Source organism: Pleurodeles waltl, chromosome 3_1 (assembly GCF_031143425.1).
Source record: "Pleurodeles waltl isolate 20211129_DDA chromosome 3_1, aPleWal1.hap1.20221129, whole genome shotgun sequence".
Classification (NCBI taxonomy): domain Eukaryota; kingdom Metazoa; phylum Chordata; class Amphibia; order Caudata; family Salamandridae; genus Pleurodeles; species Pleurodeles waltl.
This window is the reverse complement of record NC_090440.1, coordinates 1235310425-1235333735: the sequence shown is the minus strand read 5'-3', so window position 1 is coordinate 1235333735 and position 23311 is coordinate 1235310425. Positions and strand designations below refer to the sequence as shown.

Here is a 23311-nt window from a genome sequence, read left to right as displayed (position 1 = left end):
AAAAGCACCCAAAAGAAAATGTACCTAGGAGGTGTTAAAGGAAGAGTGAAAGCTGATAGCTACACACAAAAGAGAAGAAAAGTAGGAGATGGTGTCCTGTCTTTAGACATGAAATATGTTTCAAACAATCAAATCTCTTTTTTCTTGTGTCACAAGGGATTCACAAACATGTTGCAATGATGTTGCAACGTCACTGAAAATACAGACATATGTTTGTGGAATTCAAGAAAACTACCTATATGAGTTGATCTACTAAAAAAATGAACTAATGGACAATTTTGGACTCTATTGATGCAATTGTTGTGAACCACTTTGCTGCAAACTGCCATTAATCTTTGCTTTGAGAAAGTAGCTTGGGGGGATTTGAATCTATAATATAGGGGTCCTCACCCCCTTTTGTGTCGTATATGGTGGCTACCACATCCCTTCTTTGAGCTAATATTAATAAGAAGTACACTTTGGACGCACAGAGGTTGTGCTTTTATTGTCTAGCCACTACTTGTTTGTTGTTTTGGTTTTTTACATGTTTATAAAGTTAAAGCACTTATGGTTACATAAATTAATACTTAAAATGAATGAACCATCCATCTCAAAAATCATTTTTATAATGTCTGTACATCGATTTCAGCGTTGATAAAATAAAACCAAGTTTTGCAAATTTTATGGAATGTACGCGTCGGGACAATTTAATGAAGAAGTCATGGTTTCAAAAATCTTGAACAAAAAAAAAAACAAGCAAATCATACCAATTTAAGGAACTGTCGCAAAAACACAGGGCATGTGTTTCTGTGGAAAAAAACTAAAACATGAAAAGCACCCTTTGTTGCCTTTTCAAGACCTTACAATGTGAACAAACATGTGGAAATGTTAAAAGGGTCCCTAATTAAAAACAAGTAGTATAATACCACTTGTCTCTCTTTCATAATATAATTTTTACTGCATATTGCTCTGATATTTGGTAGTACGGACAGGTGAACCTTCACTTTTGCAAAGTACAAATGAAAATAAGCTTTTGTCATTTGCACTTTTAAAAACAATCTGCAATTCATGATCATCATGAATCCATTGTTGATCTATCATACTGCAACCTGTAGGAACTATGACAAATAGGTTCTTTCTTGAAAGTGAAGTACATGGTTTTGCTTTTAACCCCATCACTGTCAGGCCTTTTCCCCCTCAGGTGCCAAGCCTTTTTATGACTACTTGGGCCAGTTCGCGCTTAGGTCTTCATAACTTTTTTTTTGCGTCCTTTTTTCCAACATCCTAGGGATTCTACAGGTACCCAGACTTTGTGGGTTCCCCTAAAGATGACCAAGAAATTAGCCATAACACAGCGAACATTTTGTTTTTTAAAAGAAATGGGGAAAAAGGGCAGCAGAAGAAGGCTTGTGTTTTTTTCCCTGAAAATGGCGTCAACAAAGGATTTGCGGTGCTAAAATCACAATTTTCCTAGCTTTCAGGAACAGGCAGACTTGAATCAGAAAATCCAATTTTTCAACACAATTTTGGCATTTTACTGGGACATACCCCATTTTTACTATTTTTTGTGCTTTCAGCCTCTTTCCAGTTAGTGACAGAAATGGGTGCAAAACCAATGCTGGATCCCAGAAAGCTAAGCATTTCTGAAAAGTAGACAAACATTTTTATTCAGAAAGGGGTAATTTGTGTAGATCCTACAAGGGTTTCCTACAGTAAATAACAGCTGAAAAAACTATTGAAATTGAGGTGAAAAAAACAGCAATTTTTCTCCACGTTTTACTCTGTAACTTTTTCCTGCAATGTCATATTTTTGAAAGCAATATACCAGTATGTCTGCTGGACTCTTCTGGCTGCGGGGATATATAGGACTTGTATGTTCATCAAGAACCGTAGGTAACCAGAGCCAATAAATGAGTTGCACCTTGCAATGGGTTTTCATTCTATACCGGGTATACATCAATTCATTTGCTGAAATATAAAGAGTGAAAAATAGGTATCAAGGAAACCTTTGTCTTTCCAAAATGGGAACAAGATGAGTTGTTGAGAAGCAGTGATTATTTGCACATCTCTGAACTCTGGGGTGCCCATATTAGCATGTGAATTACAGGGCATTTCTCAAATAGACATATTTTGTACACACTGTCTTACATTTGGAAGGAAAAAATGCAGAGAAAGACAAGGGGCAATAACACTTGTTTTGCTATCCTTTGTTCCCCCAAGTCTCTCGATATAAATGGTAGCTCACTTGCGTGGGTAGGCCTAAAGCTTGCGGCAGGAAATGCAACATGGACACATCACATTTTTACATTGAAATCTGACGTGTTTTTTGCAAAGTCCATAGCTGTAGAGTTTGGCTTCTGGCTCAGCCGGCAGCTAGGGAAACCTACAAAACCTGTGCATTTTTGAAAACTGGACACCTACAGGAATCCAGGATGGGGTGAGTTTTGTGGCTCTCACCAGGTTATGTTACCGAGAATCCTTTGCAAACCACAAATTTGGCCCAAAAACATTTTTTCCTCACATTTTGGTGACAGAAAGTTCTGGAATCAGAGAGGAGCCACAATGTCTTTCCACCCAGCGTTCCTCCAAGTCTTCTGATAAAAATGGTACCTCACTTGTGTGGGTAGGCCTAGTGCCGCAATAGGAATTGCCCCAAAACACAACGTGGACACATCAAATTTTCCAAATAAAACAGAGCTGTTTTTTGGAACATGCCTAGCTGTGGATTTTGGCCTCTAGCTCAGCCGGCACCTAAGGAAACCTACCAAAACTGTGTAGTTTTGAAAACTATACACCTAGAGGAGTCCAAGATGGGGTGACTTGTGGGACACTCACCAGGTTCTGTTACCCAGAATCCTTTGCAAACCTCACAATTTGGCCAAAAAAATAAGTTTTCCTCAAATTTCGGTGACAGAAAGTTCTGGAAACTGAGAGGAGCCACAAATTTCATTCGACCCAGCATTCCCCTAAGTCTCCTGATAAAAATGGTACCTCACTCATGTGGGTAGGCCTAGTATTTGCAACAGGAAATGCCCCACAACACCACATGGACACATCATATTTTCCCAAAGAAAACAGAGCTGTTTTTTGCAAAGTGCCAAGCTGTGGATTTTGGCCTCTAGCTCAGCCGGCAGCGAGGGAAACCTACCAAACCTGTGCATTTTTGAAAATTAGACACCCAGGGGAATCCATGATGGGGTGACTTATGGGACTCTCACCAGGTTCTATCACCCACAATCCTTTGCAAACCTCAAAATGTGGCCATAAACAAACACTTTTTCCTCCCATTTCGGCGACTGAAGGTTCTGGAATCTGAGAGGAGCCACAAATTTCCTTCCACCCAGAGTTCCCCCAAGGCTCCCATTAAAAATGGTACCTCACTTGTGTGGGTAGGCCTAGTGCCCGCAAAAGGAAATGCCCCAAAACACTACCTGGACACACAAAAATTATCAAATGCAAAACTACCTGTTTTTGCGGGGAGGCCACCTGCGTTTTTGGTTCTGGGCTCAGCAGCCATACAGGGAAACCTAACAAACCCAGACATTTCTGAAAACTAGACACCGGAGGGAATCCAGGGAGGTGTGACTTCTGTGGATCCCCCAGTGTTTTCCTACCCAGAATCCTCAGCAAACCTCAAATTTAGCTACAAAATCACATTTTCCCACATTTCTCTGTGGGATCACTGCACTGGGACACAATTCCTACCACCCAATGTTCCCCTCAGTCTCCCGGTAAAAATGATACCTCACTTGTGTAAGTGGGCCAAGTGCCTGTGACAAGGAAGAGCCAAAAACATGTCGAAATTGAAGGGTACAAGTGGGGCAGAATTTTTATCGGTATAGATGAGACAATGCTGGGTTGTAGGAATTTTGAGGATTCCTGCAGATTCCGGAAGGTTCCATCACAAAAATTTGGAAAAAATGTGTGATTTCCAGCAAAGTTGTAGGGTTGCAGGGCATTGTGGGTAAGAAAATGGTGCAGGGTGCATGTGAAGCACACCACCCTGGACTCACCAGTTTAGTTTTCGGATGTGTCTGTCTTGTGGATTTTTGTACATGCAGCGCCTCAAAGTCTGAAAAGTTCAATCCTCACCATTCCAAGTGGGACGATTTTGAGAGTTAGCCAAGCTCTCATGGCCCAAATGTAAAACCAAAACCCAAAATAATCAAATGTCCTCTTGCTTGCCATGGGATAAGATGTTTTGGTGTGTGGGGGGGAGAACTGAAAGACTGTTACCCCCTTCAGTTGCGGTGCGGGTATAACCATGCCCATACTGGTTGGTAGCCACCACCACACAATTATTTTTTAATTCCCTGGCATCTAGTAGACTTTCTACCCCCAGGGTGTGGATCGGGTGTAATTGCCCCATCTTTCCACTGGTGGGCAGAACAACTTTGGCCCCATTTATTTGGGGTAGGAGTATGGCCATACCCCCAAACCCTCTTATTTTGAAAAAAAATCTTCCCTGGTCTCTGGTAGGCAGATGGGCCTTCTAAAAATAGGCCGATCGGGGGAAGATATGGGCAACAGTAATGTGCCCTCCACACAAAACACACAGATACACGCACACAAATTTCTGGTGCCTAAGTGGTTTCTGCCCCCCAGGGGCAGATCGGCCTAACAGAAATAGGCCAATCTGCCCCCAAGGGGGGCAGAAATGACCTAAATACAATTTGCCCCCCAGGGTAGCAACCCTTGCCTTAGAGGTCGCTCCCCTCATACAATAATATAAAAATAAAAGTTCCCTGGTTTCTAGTGGTGATAGGCCGATCTGCCCCCAGGCCTAAAAATACTTTGCCCCCCCCCCCCTGGGGAGCAGCCCTTGCCCAAGGGGCCGCTCCCCTCAATAAATAATAAATAAAACAAAAAACTCCCTGGTGTCTTGTGTTTTCTGCTTAATTATAATGGACCGATCTGCTCCCAAGGGGGGCAGAAATGGCCTAAAAGTAATGTTTCCCCCCCGGCGAGAGACCCTTGCCTAAGGGGTTGCTCCCCACATATAAAAAAAAAATGCATCCCTAGTGTCTAGGGGTTTCTGCCCCCCCTGGGGGCTAGATCGGCCTAGTTATAACAGTCCGACCTGCCCCCATGGGGGCAAAAATGGCCAAAAAATACTTTGCCTCACTGGAGAGCGCCCCTTGCCCGAAAGGCCACACAATAATATAAAAAAAACTCCCTGGTGTCCAGTGGGCATTTTTGCTGCCCGATCGCATTGCGATCGGGCAGCAGAAATGCTTTGAGAGAAATGAAAAGAGAGGAAAGGCCTCTCTCGCGCCCTCCACATGATCGGAGGAGAAATGGTTTTGCATTTCTCCTCCGATCCGCGCTGGGGTAGGCCTCTCACGAGATCAGCGCGCAATCGTGGGCTGACGTCATCAGACTCCACAGGGGGTCAGGGGGTGGAAGGGAAAGCAATTCCCCCTTCATCCCTGCCCTTGGGGCGCTGAGGCAAGGCTCATGAGGGGAGCATGAGCCGGTCCAAGAAAGTAAAGGTCACGTCCTTGGGGCCTGAGCGCCGCAGCCAAAGACGTAACCATTACGTCCTTGACTTCCAAGGGGTTAAATGACTATGAGAATGCAAAAGTGCAAAATCACCTGCACGCATCACCCGTTTGGCCCTGCACCATCCACTTTACTGCTATGCAACTCAGACACCAATACAGCCTCTCATAGACCCACTCACAGATCCACAGAACCCCTCAGAGACCATGTAGCACACCCAAACAGCACTTATACACCCAGTCACCGAACCATTCAGCCACTCACACACCCATTTACATATCCGTATAGCCACTCACACACCCACTCACAAATCCATACAGCGACTCACACCCAGTCACCAACTCACAAATCCACTCACACTCACGCTCTCACTCAAACACACACAAAACTACTCACACAACCAGTCATATACCCATACAAACATTCACACACCCACTTCCAAAGGTTACAGATTAAAGTTAGGAACAAAATATATGAACATTTGAAATTAAAAAATAAATAAAAGAAAAACAAGGGTTACAGGGACGTTATAGTTAGGGAATAACATTAAATATCCCTAGAAATTTATGGGAAAAAAACAAAGGTTAGAGGGACATTATAGTTAGGAAATAACATTAAAAACCCTAAACGTCACTGAAAAAACAAAGGTTAGAGCAATGTTATAATTAGAAAACAACATTAATTTTCTTTTGAAATTCTATGAAAAAACAAAGGTTTCAGGGATGTTATAGTTAGGTAACAGAATAAAAAAATACTTTGTAATTCACTGAAAAAGCCAAAGGTTACCGGGACATTATAGTTAGGCTCAGGTTTAACTCAACCAGTGAAATTCTGCAGTTATAGTTATCTGACCTAACTATAACTTACACCACTGCAATTCACTGCTGCTCATCCCACATATTACATTAGACATGACATGGTTAGTGACATCATTGATGACATCACTGATAACATCTCAAATGTCAACACTGATGACATCATCCAATGACTATAAGTGTTTTAAAAATGTATCACTAAGTTAATGGTAGATACTAAGCTACTCAGTTATTTAAGTTACTTTTGGTTTTGGACTTGAAAAGAGTGATACTATTTGTAACATGTCATCTGTGTCCTGGTGAGAGTTTATACATATGCTTTTGATTGGCCTGCATGGCTTGGTGAGTGGATGTATGAGTGTGACCATACACTTTAGCCCACACCAGCCAAACGGGATAAAGAAGTAATTGTGTTCCTTCCTTCTGATGCATCCCCATGATATCATTACCTTGGCAGCCTGACGTTAAATTCGGACAAAGACAGTGTGACTTCTGTTGATGCCCCAAGGGGTCATATGGTCAGGGTTGTTTCTTCTAACACCACTCACCCAACACAATCATGTGCTGGAGTCCAAGGACAACTCACACTATCAGTACCCTACCTTATTCCCTACAACTTACTGACCTGATCAGCTCCCTCATCATAACATGCTACAATTATGATTTCAATGACACACACATTAAAAAAATACCTCTAAGGACTCAGAGTTGTCAAGAGTTGAACAATTCTGCTTGACACTGAGTAATGTATGCTGGTTAACCACCTTACACTCCACTCCTCCAAACTAAAATCCAGACTTGTGGATAATGGAGTAACTGCCAACCTAAAACCATTAGGACTACGAAACAAGAGGTTTTACCCTTGACATCAAAGTACCTAAGAAATATCAGAGTAATTCCAAACTATTGCTGATCTCTGAAACGATTCAAATCACAAAACTTTCTACACAGTGAGAACACACTGATGTGTCCTTCCATAGTTAGGCTATTCGCAGACACAACACGACTTATCTCACTGATGATTAGTCCAGTGGTCAATTGTAAAGTTATGCTTTGTCAAATTTAGTGAAATGTAATGAAATTAATTTCACAGTATCTCCCATGAAACTTGAATGTGAGGCCTTACCTTGCATTCAAAAGTCTATCTGAATACAGGCAAAGGTAATGATTTGGAGCAAAACATGTTTCCTGCAAGACATTTTGGCCCTAATTTTGACAATGGTGGTAAAAACCGCCTACCACCGCGGCGACGGCCGCCAAAAGACCATTACCGTGGCTACCAGCCATCTGCTGTATTATGACCACAGCAGGATTTCCACCAGAAGAATGGTGGAAATCCGGCTGTGGCCATGCCGGCGGATGGTGGTACGGTGGTGCTACTGCCACCAGCAGCACCATGCCAGTGTACCGCCACCAGCCATATTATGACCCATCATACAGCCTGGCGGTGTTCTGCTGGTGGACACTGCTGGTGGCAGGAGCGCCCTGTCCCGGCTCCTGTCGGAGGACACCCTGAACACAAGTAAGTCAGGTCTCCAACAGGGGAGGGGGGTTAGGAGGTGTTGTGTGTGTTGGGGCATGTGTGTATGTTTGCATGTGCGTGGATGCCGGTGTGTGTTGCGTGTTGGATGCAAGTGTGCATGTATGGAGGTGTGAGTGTCTGTATGTTGTGTTTTGTGACTGCGTGCACGTGCATGTTTGTAAGTGTGTGCGGGTGTGTGTGTGAGTGGATGTATGCATGCATGGATGTTTGTGGGAAAAGGGTGTGTGTACGTGTGTGTGTGTGTGTGTGTGTGTCAAAGGGCGTGAGTGTAGGGGGGTTTGGAGAGGCAGGGATTTGGGGGGTAACTGGAGAGGGAGAGGGGGCAGGGGAACCCCTATCACTGACAGGGAAGGAATTCCCTGTCACCGATAGTGCCTACTGCCTTGGTTTTCATGGCAGTAAGGCAGCCACGAAAACCATGGCGGTACGCGGGATCATAGTCCTGCAGGAGGAACAGTGACGGCCGCTGGGCTAGAGATGGATATCTCCAGCCCGGCGGCTGTTACCGCCATGGCGGTCGGAGTGGTACATTGGCAGGTTGGCCATAAAATGGCAGTAAGTACCGCCAGCCTGTTGGCAGTACTTACCGCCATGTTACCGCTGACCACCGTGGTCGTAATGACCCCCTTTATTTTTATTTTCATGCCCAAAATAGTTCCCAGTGAACAAAGTTTCACTCAAATTTTGTAGCTGCAAAACTTGTGGTATTTTCACAAGTGTAACAAAAAATTACAAATGCCTACACATGATGTTGTGTGCATTATTTAAAGGTTGCAGCAGAAAAGCTGTAAACATTGAAGCGCACCATTCCACTGCTTTAAAAATGTCACTGTGTAGCTATAGCTGGACATATTGCCTTCAAGGTACTCTGAATCATCCTCAGGGCCATCATACTAACCTCACCAAGGAATAAGAAAATAAAAAAGTCCCTTTCAAGCATCGAAGTGCTGTAGTACAGTTATGTCCAGAACAGTGCAACGTTGCATAGAAATAGCGTTACTGTTGATGCTGTAGATGATATGTCAAATCATTTCAGTCACTGAAAAGGGAAACTGTATATAGCACCTTAAATCACAGGTGTATTCCTTAGGCTTAATGGTGTATAAAAGAGAAAATGTAGCTCGTTGGAAAGATGTTTAGAAATCTGCTATTTTAAAGATACTGACTGTCACTCATAAGGTCCTCTTTACAAGTTGCCCAAAGTGGTATCATCTGAGGGATAATGCTTTGGGCAACTACAAGTGGCCCAGTGTTTCTGGATCTGGTAATCTCAGGCTGGGAAACACAGGACCCAGTTTCTCTGATCCCAAATCTTCACCTGTCAAAACCTGCCCAGATGACTCTGGGCAGGTTTTGGAAGCAAAGATGTAGCCCAGTGCCCACCCAGCCTCCTCTCACCAACATTGCCCTACTCTTCTTTGTCCTCCTCAAGACCCCTAGTTCACCTCACTGCACTTCCCACACTATCAGTAAACTCCTTCTTAGAGCAGAGAGTAAATGTCAAGTGATAAATTACCTGTTATTGGGCCTGGAATTGGGAAAGACATGCAGTAAAAGACAGAGGGGCATATTTAAGACAAGTGGTACTCTACCCAATGAAGTTCCACTTTCCTTGAGACCCTTAGAGCTCCCCTAAAACCAGCATTTGTACCCTGTATTTAACATACAGTGCACTATGGCGGTAGTTAGGAAACTAGTGTAAAAATGTTTGATACTAGTTTGGGGCTTTGCCGGATTAGCAAAAAAATGTTGACGTTAATTCTGCAAAGCACCTAGAGGCCCATTGAAAAAAATGAGAGCCCCATTTTAACACCTGCTCTGTGCAGGCGTTAAAAATGCAGAAACAAATGATGCAAAGAAATCTCTTAGATTTCTTTGCACCATTTTTCGCACCCCTAACGAGGGAACACCGCCCTTGCATACATTACGCCTGGCCCAGGCATAATGTGGTGCAAGGGGTTACAAAGTGGCACAATGTATGCATTGCTCAACTGTAAACATGGCATTGCGATTTTGGCCTCGCTGAGCCACATTAGAGACAAAAAACTATGCTAATGTGGCACGAGGAGGTGCTAGGGGCTCTTAAATATGCTCCAAAGTATTCACAAGTCTGTTTGCCACTCCTCCTTTAGGGAACAAAACATTTTAGCACCTTTTATTTGAAGCAAGGATACAAGTTGGAACCTAAGATTCCTGACCACTAGGTCTTAGCCCTAATTGAAATGGTCATGAATTCCATCGATTTGGTACAGGCACAGAAGCATCTTGCATTTAAGCGAGTCTTCCTAAAGAATTTTCTAAATGGTCGAGTGTGTCTCAAATATTTAATGGGAGCGTGGCACATTAGAATGTGGTGAGTGCCTAGTCAAAGTTCTCCCTTCGTTGTTATGAGAACAACAAAGAGCTTGACATGCCTGACATCTTATTTCTAACATGGAGTCGATCCGTTTAAAGTGCAACAATGGGGCAGACACATCCTGTACTCCCTGAAGCCCTAATTTACATAATACCTGATAAATACGCGGATACGGTCAGTCAGTGACCTTCTGTGAAAAAGGCAAAGTATGGAAATAACTGTTACAGTGAACGCTGGTGGAAGGAGCCTGCCTAAGCTAGAGCATAGATCTGAGATTCCATTCATAGTCGTTTAGTCAACCAGAACCCATAGACTCCAAACTTGGTGGTGACCTCTGGGTATATTTACAAACTTCTATCCGAGAGCAGGTGAGTGACAAAACTAACTCGTAATTGACTAATTGGTAAATGACTTACCAAGTGACAATTTACAGCGTTACATTACAGAGTATTCTTTGTGTTTCTGATACATTGTATAGAATGCTTAAAGTAATTATGTTCTTAACTTCCTCAAATGCATTTTTTTGGAAATGAGACTTGACTTTCTATCATCTCCATTTTTATTTGTTGAATAGTTGTTAATGTCGTAATGTTTTCCTGCAGGCGGGACTCCGTTTACATGGTGGGTTAGCCGGACCGGTGAAAAACAAACTTACTGGGGAGGATCACTTCCGGGAATTCAACAATGTGCATGTGGGCTGGAGGAAAACTGTGGGGACCTCAGACACTATTGCAACTGTGACGGAGACAAAATCGAATGGTAATTAAAATCTTCAAAGATGTAAACCGGATTGTGTCGAATGTCCACCAAAATAAGATAATGTGGGAAAATGCTGTTTGCTGACGTGGCCCTCAGTGGTCAGTGTTTAAATTGTGTTTGCTAAAAAGCTATGTTGAATCAAATTGACGCATTCAAAACTTTCAATCCTTAGTATATGAGTCAGGGGACCACTCAAGGTGTTTGAAATCCACTTATCAGGACACGGATTATGTTGATCACAGGTTCTGTGCAAAGTTAAAACATTTGAATAGGAACAGTAAATCAGAAACAAGGAAATAACAATTAAAATCTGTAAATATCAAGTGGATGTCACGCTGGGAGGAGGAGGTTGAAACTTAAAGAGCTGGGCGAGTGTTGATGGCCACTTAGAGTTTCTTCAGGTCACAAGGGTGATGGGGAGCACATGGGGGACCTAAAGAAAGGTACGAGGCACAGAACGAAGGGACGCAGGCAGTACTTTAATTGTAAAAAAAATAATAATAAGTGCCAGAGCCAACGTCAGAAGGCCTCTACAGTTTAAACTACTCATTGCCCCTGCCAGCACTTCCAATAACAGTCCCAGCACAACTACTAACCATTGCATGTCTACAATTTTGAAAATTCAGACTATCCAAGGACCCCATATCAGTAAGAACGGCTTGGGTGGCAGGTATTAGTCACGTTTAATGTATATTGAATGAATAAACAACTGTTGTCATGCTTATCTTTAGATTAGACAAGCAACACCACCAGGTGGCTGATTTTCATAAATTCCAGTGGTACCATGTGAAGGTGCTGAGCACCAGAAACCACCAGCTCAGAGCACCAGTGTTATAAAATGGGTCTCTAGTTGGCAGAGGTATGTACCTTGTCCTAATAGGGTCCACAATCCTAGTCAGGGTAAATCACAACACAATCCAAATTATCCTTTGCTTACCCTCAGATAGCTTGGCACAGAGCAGGCAGGATCAACTTAGAAGGCAATGTGTAAAGTATTTGTGCAATAACTCATACAGTAACACAGTGAAAACACCACAAAAAGTACTCCTCACCAGTTTCGAAAAATAGATAATATTGATCTGAATAGAATAAGATCAAAACTAAAAAAAACTCAATATACATGAGTTAAGATATCACTTGTCAAAGGTTTAAATGAGTCTCAATCCTTATGGATCATGGGTTGTATCTTTGTAACACACAGTACCTGGGATGCATCAAAAATAATGACACGGGGTCGCAGAGGAGGAGATGCATCAAAAAATAAGGCGTCGCATCTAGTTTTCCGGCACAGCACAGACGTGTTGTTTCTTACCATGCTGCAAGGGGATGCGTTGATTTCCAGGAGCGCAGCCTTGGTTCCTCACTACTATGTGGGAATATTTTGATGCCCAGAGATGATGCGTTGAAAATCCTTGACATGCTGGTTAGAAGGAGCAGGTGCTACTTTGATCCTGTAGGAGATGCAGTGATTTTTCAGTCGCAAGGCAGGTGCTGCACCAATTTCTGCAGGTGCTGCATTGACTTTCTGACACACAGGGATTTTCTTCTCTTTGGTGAATTCTTTGTGGCCCTGAGACTACAGAACAGGAGGCAAGCTCAATCCAAGCCCTTGGAGAACACTTGTGGGGATGGCAGATTCCTTCCAGCAGAGGCAGGGTCCATCAGGCAGCAGGAAAACAGGCAATGCAATATTCCTTCTCAGCAAAGCAGTCCATAGGAGTCCTTTGAGCAGCCAGGGAGTCCCTGTGACAGAGTCCACTTGCAGGTCCAGAAGTGTCTGATTTGGTGGGGTCAGAGACCCAGTATATATACCCCAAAATACCTTTGAAGTGGGGTAAACCTCAAAGAGTGGTTTTGAGGTGAATAAGTTCCCCTTTTAGCCCAGCCCTCTCTGCCCGGATCCCTGTGGGGTGTTATCAGTCCTTTGTGTAGGGTCAGGGCACTGGCCTTTGAAGTGTAAGTGAGAGCTCCTCCAACCTTCCTACCCAGAGAGACCTATTCGGTATGCAGTTGAATGCAGATGTGTCTGTCTCCCCTTTTATGGCTCTGAGTGGAATGCACAAGAGGAGCTGTCCACCAGCACAGACCAGATGTGGATTGGAGACAGGCTGTAAGGTTGAGATGGCAGTAAGTGCAGAGAAATGCCCACTTTCAGAAAGTGGCATTTCTACAATAGTAATATTACATCCAACTTCACCAGTAAGCAGGATTTTCCATTACCATTCTGGCCATACTGAACACGACAGGGCTACTCCTTTCAGGTCAGAATCTACCACTTAAAAGTATATAATGGCAGTTCTAATGCTGCCCTTTGAGAGGAACAGGCCTCACAGTAGTGGAAAATAAATTTGTGAATTTTCCACTACCAGGATATGTAGAACACATAAGTACATGTCCGGCCTTTTACGTACACAGAACCCTGCCCTATGGGTTACCTAGAGCCAACCTTAGGGGTGACATATGTAGAAAAAGGGGAGCTAAAGGATTGGCAACTGGATTTAAATGCCAAGATGAAGTGTCAGTGAAACTGCACACACAGGCCTTGCAATGGCCAGCCTGAGACATGGTTAAGGGGCTACTTATGTAGATGACACAATCAGTGCTGCAGGCCCACTAGTAGCATTTGATTTACAGGCCCTGGACACATGTAATGCACTTTACTAGGGACTTATGAGTGAATTAAATATGTTAATTGGGTATGAACCAATGTTACCTTGTTTTTAGAGAGAGAGAGAGCAGATGCACTTGAGCACTAGTAAGCAGTGATAAAGTGTCCGGAGTCCTAAAGCCAACAAAAATGAAGTCAGAAAAGAGGAAGAGGAAGGCCAAAAATCTGGTGTGACACTTCATAGAGGGCCATTTTCCAACAACCGGAAACCACCAGCTCAAATGTAGCACTGTGTGCAGGAGATGGCTATGCAGTTCTCAGGTAGGGACAGATGAACATGCATAAAGGAGAGCTGTGGGGGGGTGCCAGTAGCTGCAGTGAAACTGCACCAAATAGGAACTGTAGGACCCTTATGGAAAAACATTATGCATGATTTACGACGTTTAATCACAAAGATGGACATAGGTGCAAATCGGACCTCTGATACAAGTGCAGAGTCATGTTTCGTATTTAAGTAAATTTGAATAAGTATTCACAGTTTTTTGCAAGTCACAAACCCACTCCTGATTTGGTTGACTGCCAAAGGCTGAAACAATTATATTTTCCTGGGTGAAAATGGGAGGGAATGCTTTAGACTGGTGGTAGGGTAAGAGACTGGGTTGCTTCATGGTGAAAAATAATTTCCTCATCGAGAAAAAACAAAACATTTATGCACATGTGATATTTTGTATTTATATATGCATATATTAGAGGGCTTGTGAGTAACATGAGATTCACAAAGCAGTACTACAACCACTCTGATTAATGCAGATTGGAAGGAGGAGGTACAAAATCCTTTGTGAATTTCAAGGTAGATAAAACTTACTAAACCCGTACATCGATAACGTTGGGGTCAGTTTGTGCATACTATTTATGAAACACATATGTATTGAATGGAATTGTTCTAGCATCTTTTGCATAAATTTAAGAAATAAGAACTCTTTTCATTTGTACCAAAGCTGGATTTCAGCTATTCACCACTAGGCACCAGGGGCCAGATGTATGAAAAAGGCCTTTTGCGAATCAGAAATAGCGATTTTGAAGAAATCGCTATTTCTGATTTGCAAAATGCAATGCATCATATTTGCGATTCGGTAATAGTGATTTCTTAAAAATCACAAATGCTATTACCGAATCGCAAATTGCGATACAGCCCCCATTCGCATCTATGGGCCTGTCGTTCCACATTTGCAAATATTTTGCATGTCCCAAATTGCGAATTCCCAACTGGAATTCGCAATTTTGTGAAATGCAAAGTTCAGGGTGCTGGGGGCCTCAGGCCCCCTCTGTTGCACCCCAAAACATTTTTTAACAACATGTAAGGTGCACACATGCCAAAAGGGCATGTGTGCTTTACTGGTAAATTTTAAAAATGCATTATAAATGCATTTTTAAAATTTGCACATTGTTACCACCAAGTTCTACTTGGTGGTAATAGCTATTTCTTAATGCCCAATTCGCATTAAGGAATTGCTTCATACATGTGCTTCAGAAATCGCAAATAAGGATTCCTTATTTGCGATTTCTTATTTAGAGAGTCGCAATTTGCGACTCTCTAAACAGGGTCGCAATTTTAAGGAATCGCTATTTTTGCGATTCCTTAAAATTGCATTCAGAATGTCTTTGATACATTCTGAAATAGCTTTTTGCATTCGCAAGCGGGCATTCGCACCGTTTGCGAATGCAAAAAGCTTTGATACATCTGGCCCCAGGTCTCATATAGCCTGAGTTAAAACAAACCACTCTGTGTAGCCCCTGAAACGTGGACGAGTAAAGCAGCAAAAGACAACTAGGAGCCCTCACTGTATATGGCATATGCAATTGACATTAAAGAGTGTGTTGCTATCTCTTGATGAGCCTATTAGTCGATAAACTCTCACTTTTGAGGCTTCAGCAGATTTTGCACAGTCGGCACGCTCATCTGTGTGCCTCCAAATGACTTTACATTTTTCCCTTGATAAAACCGCTCAAACACTTCAAGAGCCCCGTGATCTGAGGACATTCTTATGTTAATGGTTTTTCAGCATTTTCATCGCTTTAACAAAGTACAAATAGTTCTCTAAGGGGATATAATTCCTAACCTATTTATTTTGCGGAAAGGGATGACATTCAGGTTTTTCATACCTAAGCCATTACCGTCTGGGTACGTTTTTGAGAAGTGAAAAAGTCATCTAAAAGCTTACCAAACATTTCCTCACACATTCCCCATGATTGTGCTTTATCTATGAATTCATTATAAAAATTATAACTGGCAATATGTACACGCGGTAACATTTCTTGTTCCATTGTTTCTCTATAAAGGTTTCGTATGGTTGAGGGGAATAAAAAATGAACAAAGGAATTAGAGATTTCCTATACATAATTGTTTAATAGTTGAATAAACAATGCGTATACAAACAATGCAGTAATCTGCACATATTAAAACATGCTAATAATAGTGACCGTTAAAACAGCATCCACCACAAACTTTTAGGTTGGGCCTGAGATATTTACTTTATTATAGCTTATCTGAATGGTATTCTTTTATTTAGTTTTGGAAGAGCACTTTTTGATCTTCGACCCTAATGATTCTAAACATATGCACTCTAAATTATTAACAGCCCTCTTCAAAGTCAATCAATCAATCAATCAGGGATTTGTAAAGCGCACTACTGACCCTTGAGGGTGTGACCCATGTCTCCTCAGCCATCTTACCAGCTGTATTAATAGTAGCCATGGCTCACTGCACTCACAAGGTGCGGATGGGTGTAGCCCGCTAGGGTGGGGGGATGTTGGTGGGAGGAGGTAACATTTAATAAAAAAACAAACAAAAAAAACACTTATCTGATCCGCCACCGCGCTGCTTCTCTTTCTCCCGTCACTGCAGGCACAAGCTCCCAGCCTGCCCTGCGGCTGTCCAAACACATATGCGCACTGAGGGGAGTATCGTTTTGTTTGTTAAAGGATTGGCAGTGGCTTCTGCTGGCAGGGGGGAGATGTGTCTCTGCCCTAATGGAGAAGCCGCCAATGGTATTAAGGGAAGCCTACACCACTGCTCTGACTTTGAACTTTAAACCACAATTGCTCCCCGAAGTGTACTATTACACTTCATTTCTCTTGCCCTACTCTTCATCTACCTCTTAAGTACAATTGTTGAAAAGCGAGACACAGCTGCTCAAACCTAACATGAAATAGCTGCTGGAAGACAACTTAGATGGTAGTATGAAGAAGGTCGAGATGATGAATATATTAGGTTTTGCAAATTTTGGCTAGTCCAAGTCTCCAGGATGGAGGGCATGAGGTTTGACCCGGTAGCCGAAGAGGCCACAGTGAGACCCGCAGGAGTCTGAGACTCCCTGATGAGTTGCATATTACAGACCCAAAATCTGAGCCCTGTACACAGTGTCGGATTGGCTTACAGGGCAAGCAGGCATTATATATATATTTATATATATATATATATATATATATATATATATATATATATATATATATATATATAACTTAGTAGTTATAGTCCAGACCATGTTTCCATAGAAAAAGCATTTTTTGACATGCCTATATCTTTGGCACTGTTTGACGAATCTTAACAAATGATTCTTGTTGCTGACAGGACGTTTCTGGGTTAACTTTCAAGCGGGTGCCAAGAAATAAGGGGCTCAAAAAATGTTGCATTTGCCATGTTAATTCCCATAGAACCTTTCAACACGTCTACAGCCTGAACCACCTGACAGAATTACACCAAATTTGACAGAAAGCTACTGCCAGTACACAGATTGTGCTTTTTGTTATTTGGTGTAAATCCATTTAGTGTTTTAGGAGATATTTAAGGGCAAATATATTTGTATATCTCTGTCCATGATTAAACATAAAATTCACTAATTTTCACGAATACATGTGCAAAAAGAAGAGTTGCAATTGGCTGACCGCACCCTGACTAGAAAGTTGCAACTGCCTTTTTATTTCTTAAGACACTGTCCCCAGGGGTGAAAATTCTATTGAAAGTGGCATAAGGGGTCAGGGTGAAGATATATAGGTGCGTTTTAGGGACAAATTATAGGTTTGGGTATAATTTTGCATCACTGCACATGATATTCATGAAAATTCACTTATTTTCATGAATTTCTGTGAATTATTCACAAAACATTTGCAATTATGAGAAAATGTGAATGAAAAACTGCAGATTTATTATAGGAAAATACACCCTTTTTGGCATGTTACCCCCAATTTCTTCCTGATGTCAGTGTGTTTGACTGTGTCACTGGGATCCTGCTAACCAGGACCCCAGTGCTTATCCTCTGTCTCCTCTAGATTTTGTCACCGCATACTGGTAACCCAGTATGTCATCCCCAATTGGCATACTGGACACCCCTTAAATGTCCCTAGTATATTGCACCTAGGTACCCAGGGCATTGTGGGTTCCAGGGGATTCCCATGGGCTGTAGCATTACTTTTGCCACCCATAGGAAGCCCATGCAAAGGCTTTTACAGGACTGCCATTGCAGCCTGTGTGGAATGGTGCATGCACCCTTTCACAGCCATTTACACTGCACCATATACCAGGCCTTCCAACCCTGAAGGCTGGGTGCAGAGTACCTGTGTGTTAGGGAGCCCCTGCACTAGCAGAGGTGCCCTATGTTGTCCAGGACCATTTTCACTGACTTCGTGAGTGCTGGGACGCCATTTTACGAGTGCACTGGACACAGGTCAATACCTATGTCCAGCTTCACAATGGTAACTCCGAATATGGCCATGTCATGTGTCCAACATCTTGGAGTTATACCGCAATGCTGATTCTAACATTGGTTGTATAATTTCATGCACTCTAGAGGCTCCGCAGTGGACCCCCAGTACTGCCATACCAGGCTTCTGAGGTTTTCCAGGCAGCCCCAGCTGCTGCCCCCTCACAGAGAGGTTTCTGCCCTCCTGTTGCTCAAGCAGCTTGAGCCTAGGAAGGCAGAACAAAGGATTTTCTTCAGGAGAGGGGTGTTACACCCTCTCCCTTTGGAAATAAGTGTTAAAGGCATGCGAGGTATAGCCTCCCAGAGCCTTTGGGCATAATCCAATGTACACCAGTTCATGGACCCCAGTCCCTGCTCTGGCACGAAACTGGACAAAGGAAAGGGGAGTGATCACTCCCCTGTCCACCACCACCTCAGAGGTGGTGGCCAGAGCTTCTCCAGAGGGTCCCTGGGTTTTGCCATCTTGGATTCCAAGGTGATGGCCCACTCTGGCAGCATCTGAGTAACCAGTGCCAGCAAGTGTTGTCAGGAACCTCCCCTGATAGGTGCTTACCTGTGTAGCTGCCCAATCCCCCTTTCAGGGCTATTTAGGGTCTCCCCTCTGGGTCTTTCCTCAGATTTGGATTGCAAGACTCCAGCAAGAATCTCTGCATCCTGTACTTCACCTTCTGCCAACAAAACTGCATCTGGACCCTCCAGGAACTCTACAAACTGCAACAAAGAAGCAAAGATGACTTCTGCAACATTGTATATTCAGCTCCTGCCAGCAACTGCAACTGTTTCCAGGTTGTGCATCCTCCGAGGACTGCCTGTCTTCAGCCTGCACCAGAAGAACAAATGAATCTCCCTTGAAGTGAAGGAGTCACTTCCTTGCTTCAGCCACCCCTCTGCAGCGATGACTGGTGTCTTGGGTCCCTTTTTTGAAGAAGTACATGGATCCAGCAACATGGGTGGTGGACTGAAGTGGTCCTGATGGTCCTGATGTCCAACTGTCAAACTTTAGTAGAGCTAAGACCTTACCTCCCCAAGCAAGATAGTACCTCCATGCACCGCGTGTTTTGCAGTTGCCAAGGCTTGTTGGCATCCTTCCATGAAGTTCTTCATGCACTGTGCAGCTCCGGCACCCAGCACTCTATCCTGTGATGCACAGCTTCCTGCGTGGTTCTTCAGCAGCATGGGATTCCTTTGTGTAGTGCTGCATAGGCCTTCTTTTGCACCTTCTTTGTCCCAATGATGTGGGACTCCTGTGCATGCTGCCTGGTCTTCAAAGGGCTCTCTGAGTTGCTGAGAGCTCCCTCTCTCTCCCCCTCCTGGGAAAAGGCCACCAAGTCCCTCCTGGACCAGGGCTTCACCATTTTACGCTAACCGCAAGCTTTGCATGTGCCAAGGCTTGTTGGCGGAATCCAGCGATGCAAACCAGATTTCAATAATCCAACCGGCGTGGGACATCATCTGCACCAACAAGGAACCTGCATCCATCTTCTTGGGTGCAGTACTGACTGTTCTTTTTCACCAATGTTTCTCCTTTTGCACCTTGATCCGGATTAGCAGGGACTCCTGTTCTCTATGGACTCTTGAGTGCTTTTTGGACTTGTTCCCCTTCTTCCACAGGTCATCAGGTCCAGGAATCCATTGTTGGTGTCTTGCAGTCTCACCTAGTTCTTGCAAAATCTTCTAACACATGTTCTTGTGTGTTCTAGGAATGTTACTGTGATTTACTCCTCATTTCCTGGGCACTGGGGTGGGTTCTATGACTTAGCTTTGGTGTTTTCCTACACTCGTAGCACCCCTCTACACACTACACTTGTCTAGGTGGGAAACTAACTTTTTAATTCCATAATTTTAGTATATGGTTTGTGTTCCATCTAGGCCCATTTCTAACTACTGTGATTTTCACTATTTGCACTGTTTTCTCTCTGTTTTTAGAACTATTACTGCATTCTAGTGTATCTACTGTGCATATTACTTGCCTCCTAAGGGATTATAGTCTATAAGGTATTTTTGGCATTTGTTTCACCAAAATAAACTACCTTTATTTTTGTAACTCTGGTTATTTTCTTTTATGTGTGTGAGTACTGTGTGACTACAGTGGTATTGCACGAGCTTTGCATGTCTCCTAGTTAGGCCTTGGCTTCTCATCCACACTGCCCCTAGAGAGCCTGGCTTCTAGACACTGACTATATTTCAATAATAAGGTATAACTGGACCTGGTATAAGCTGTAAGTACCTTTGGTACCCACTACAAACCAGCCAGCCTCCTACACTTATTCATACACTAATTTATTCACTCATACATGCACTCAGAGGCTCAGGCGCCTACTCACACATCCACTCAGACACTTATGCACCCACTCAGATCCACTCATAGACTCACACACCCACTCAGACACTCATGCACCCACTCACACATCTACTGATAGAGACAGGACCTGTGACTGAAGGCCATGCGTGGCATGGGGTTGGGTGGCTGTGTGCGGCAGGTATTGGAATAACGTATTGTGATTAAAATGACTTGACATTAAAAAAACATAAAAATTCATTAAAAAAAACAAAGGTTACATGCATGTTATAGTTAGGTTCTGAATTTACTTGTCCAAAACTTTAGAAATTCTTTCAAGAAACTAGAACTCGTGCACTAAGGTAACTATAACTTGTGCCTTCACCATGCACAGCTAATTACAACACATATTATGTCATTGATGAGATCTTGTATGGCATCTTTGATATCACTGCAATGTTTGTAATAATATTATTGATAAGAAAACTGTACTTGGCAAGGGTGTGAGTTTTAGTTACCTTAGGGTGTGAGTTAGAGTTACTTGAAAGAACTCTAACTCTAACTTCTGGATTTATGTGGTTTTGTATGAAGAATTCAGAAACTAACTATAACATCCCTGATACCCTTGTTTGTTTCAGTGAGAGTATATATATTTATATATATATATATATATATATATATATATATATATATATATATATATATATATACATATATATGTGTGTGTGTGTGAAAAAAAAGAGAACTCTGGGTAGTTCCCAAGTTTAGGTGGAGAGCAGCTCCAGTAAGGAGCACCCTGCAACACCAGCGACACTCTAGATTTGCTCACCTCAAATGTCTGTTTATCTAGCAATGTTTTTATGTTTTTAAGCATAGGATCAGCACAGTGCTATCCATGCTGAGCTAGACAGGGTCAAAGTCTTTTGCCATTTGTACAGCAAAATCTTTAAGCATAGGCTTGACAATGTCATCCTCGCCGAGCTGTATAATGACAAAAGCCATTCACCATTCCAGGCACAGTATTACAGCTTTGGACTGGTAAAATACCATCCAAGCCAACCTGGAATGAGTAAAAGCAACCCCTGACACATCTACACATGTTTTACTCTCATTAGAGCTCTGCAATGTTTGCAATAACATTATTGATAAGAAAAACTGTACATGGCAAGGGTGCGAGTTTTAGTTACCTTAGGGAATGAATTATAGTTACTTGAAAGAACTCTAACTATAACCGCTGGATTTCTGTGGTTTTATATGAATAAATTTAGAAACTAACTAGAACGTCCCTGTAACCCTCAGTGAGAGTATATATATAATAATCCACAACTGGTGGGCCAATATCCACCAAACGGCTGCACCAATTCCTTCACCAACTCATGAGGACACAGATGAATCAATATTCAAAAAATGAATTTCGTCAGCTTTATTTTATATAATTACATCTTAGTCTCCTACACAGAATGTCAACGCGTTTCGGCAAACGCCTTCTACTGGACAAACTCAGCCGATAAAAAGCCGGCATGCTTTATAAATCATTTAAAAGCCATCATTTGTTTCAATACCATGCTGGTGCAAACTAATAGTGCAGCCGTCTTTTAACATGCAATTGGCTACCACATATACTAACTTTGTTAGCATAGAGCTGTCTTCACAATGATTCGCATAATTGTTTCATGCTAACATGGACAATAGTAAAGATTCAGACAATTAGAGACACCCATCAGTCATCATAGTAGTTGCCAAAATTACATTGAAAGTAAAAGCTGTTGATTACCAATCCAGATGGCTCTATCATATTATATGAAAACTCAAGCAATACATCCTGATTGAATCAAATGCCATATCATGATTGAGTCAAATAAAGAGTATTATTCAACATTACCAGCAAATATTTTATCAAATATCCTAATCGACTATTTCAAATATACTCATAGAGCACATGATAAAACACTTCAATTAACTCATTTTTAAATGGATAAGAAAATAAATAAATAAAATCACTATTATTTTCTAAAATGGAATTACAAATAAAGTGTCACATGCTATGAATATTCATTTATAAATAGTCTAAATATACTACTGGACTAAGCAAAGGTTTTTGATCTACAACTGTATTGCACAGATAACATCTTGCACTGTGGCTCATGTCAAGAAGCCTTTTAACTTTCAAATCTTAAAATTTATAATTGAAAATTTCCATTCAACGTGCCTAATGTCTCAAAGATACCATAAAGTTAAAATGCAATATACTGATTCTTCATCCATTGTTCAATTGCCTAATAAATGCATGTGCAAAAAAAGAGGAGGCCGCTAAATAAAGTGCAAAGTGCAAAAATTCACTCAAAACCACATTTATATAAATAATGTAAACATCACATGATAAAAACAATGATGGACAAATTGCTTCCCTTAATATCATACCGGTGTCAAAAGAGAAGAGGCAAACTCAAAAATCTAAACATAATTTTCTGTGCTTCTCAAGGCAACCTAGAGACAAATTCAGAAGCTCTATTCATTCACGACAATTGCAGACATTTTATTGTCTGCCTAATCCACTAGATGCTGACTGTTTCAACAATAAATATTGTTTCCCACTGTAAACAAGTTCTAATTAAAAAACATTTCTTCTAGTGTTTCATAAGTGAACATGTAACTCAGCATCAAGGTTATGACCCCAAGGAGATTCAGATCCAAGTAATAAAATCATCTTG

At 42.2% G+C, this 23311-nt stretch overlaps 1 protein-coding gene across 1 annotated transcript in view; it reads left to right on the top strand.

Annotated features, from left to right (window-relative positions):
• The window catches only part of LOC138285079 (contactin-associated protein-like 5), a 2160239-nt gene that overhangs the window by 1865943 nt on the left and 270985 nt on the right, over positions 1-23311 (top strand). The window contains exon 14 of the mRNA XM_069224597.1: positions 10798-10954. Within this exon, the coding sequence (XP_069080698.1) occupies positions 10798-10954 (157 nt within the window). The remainder of the gene's footprint in view (positions 1-10797; positions 10955-23311) is intronic.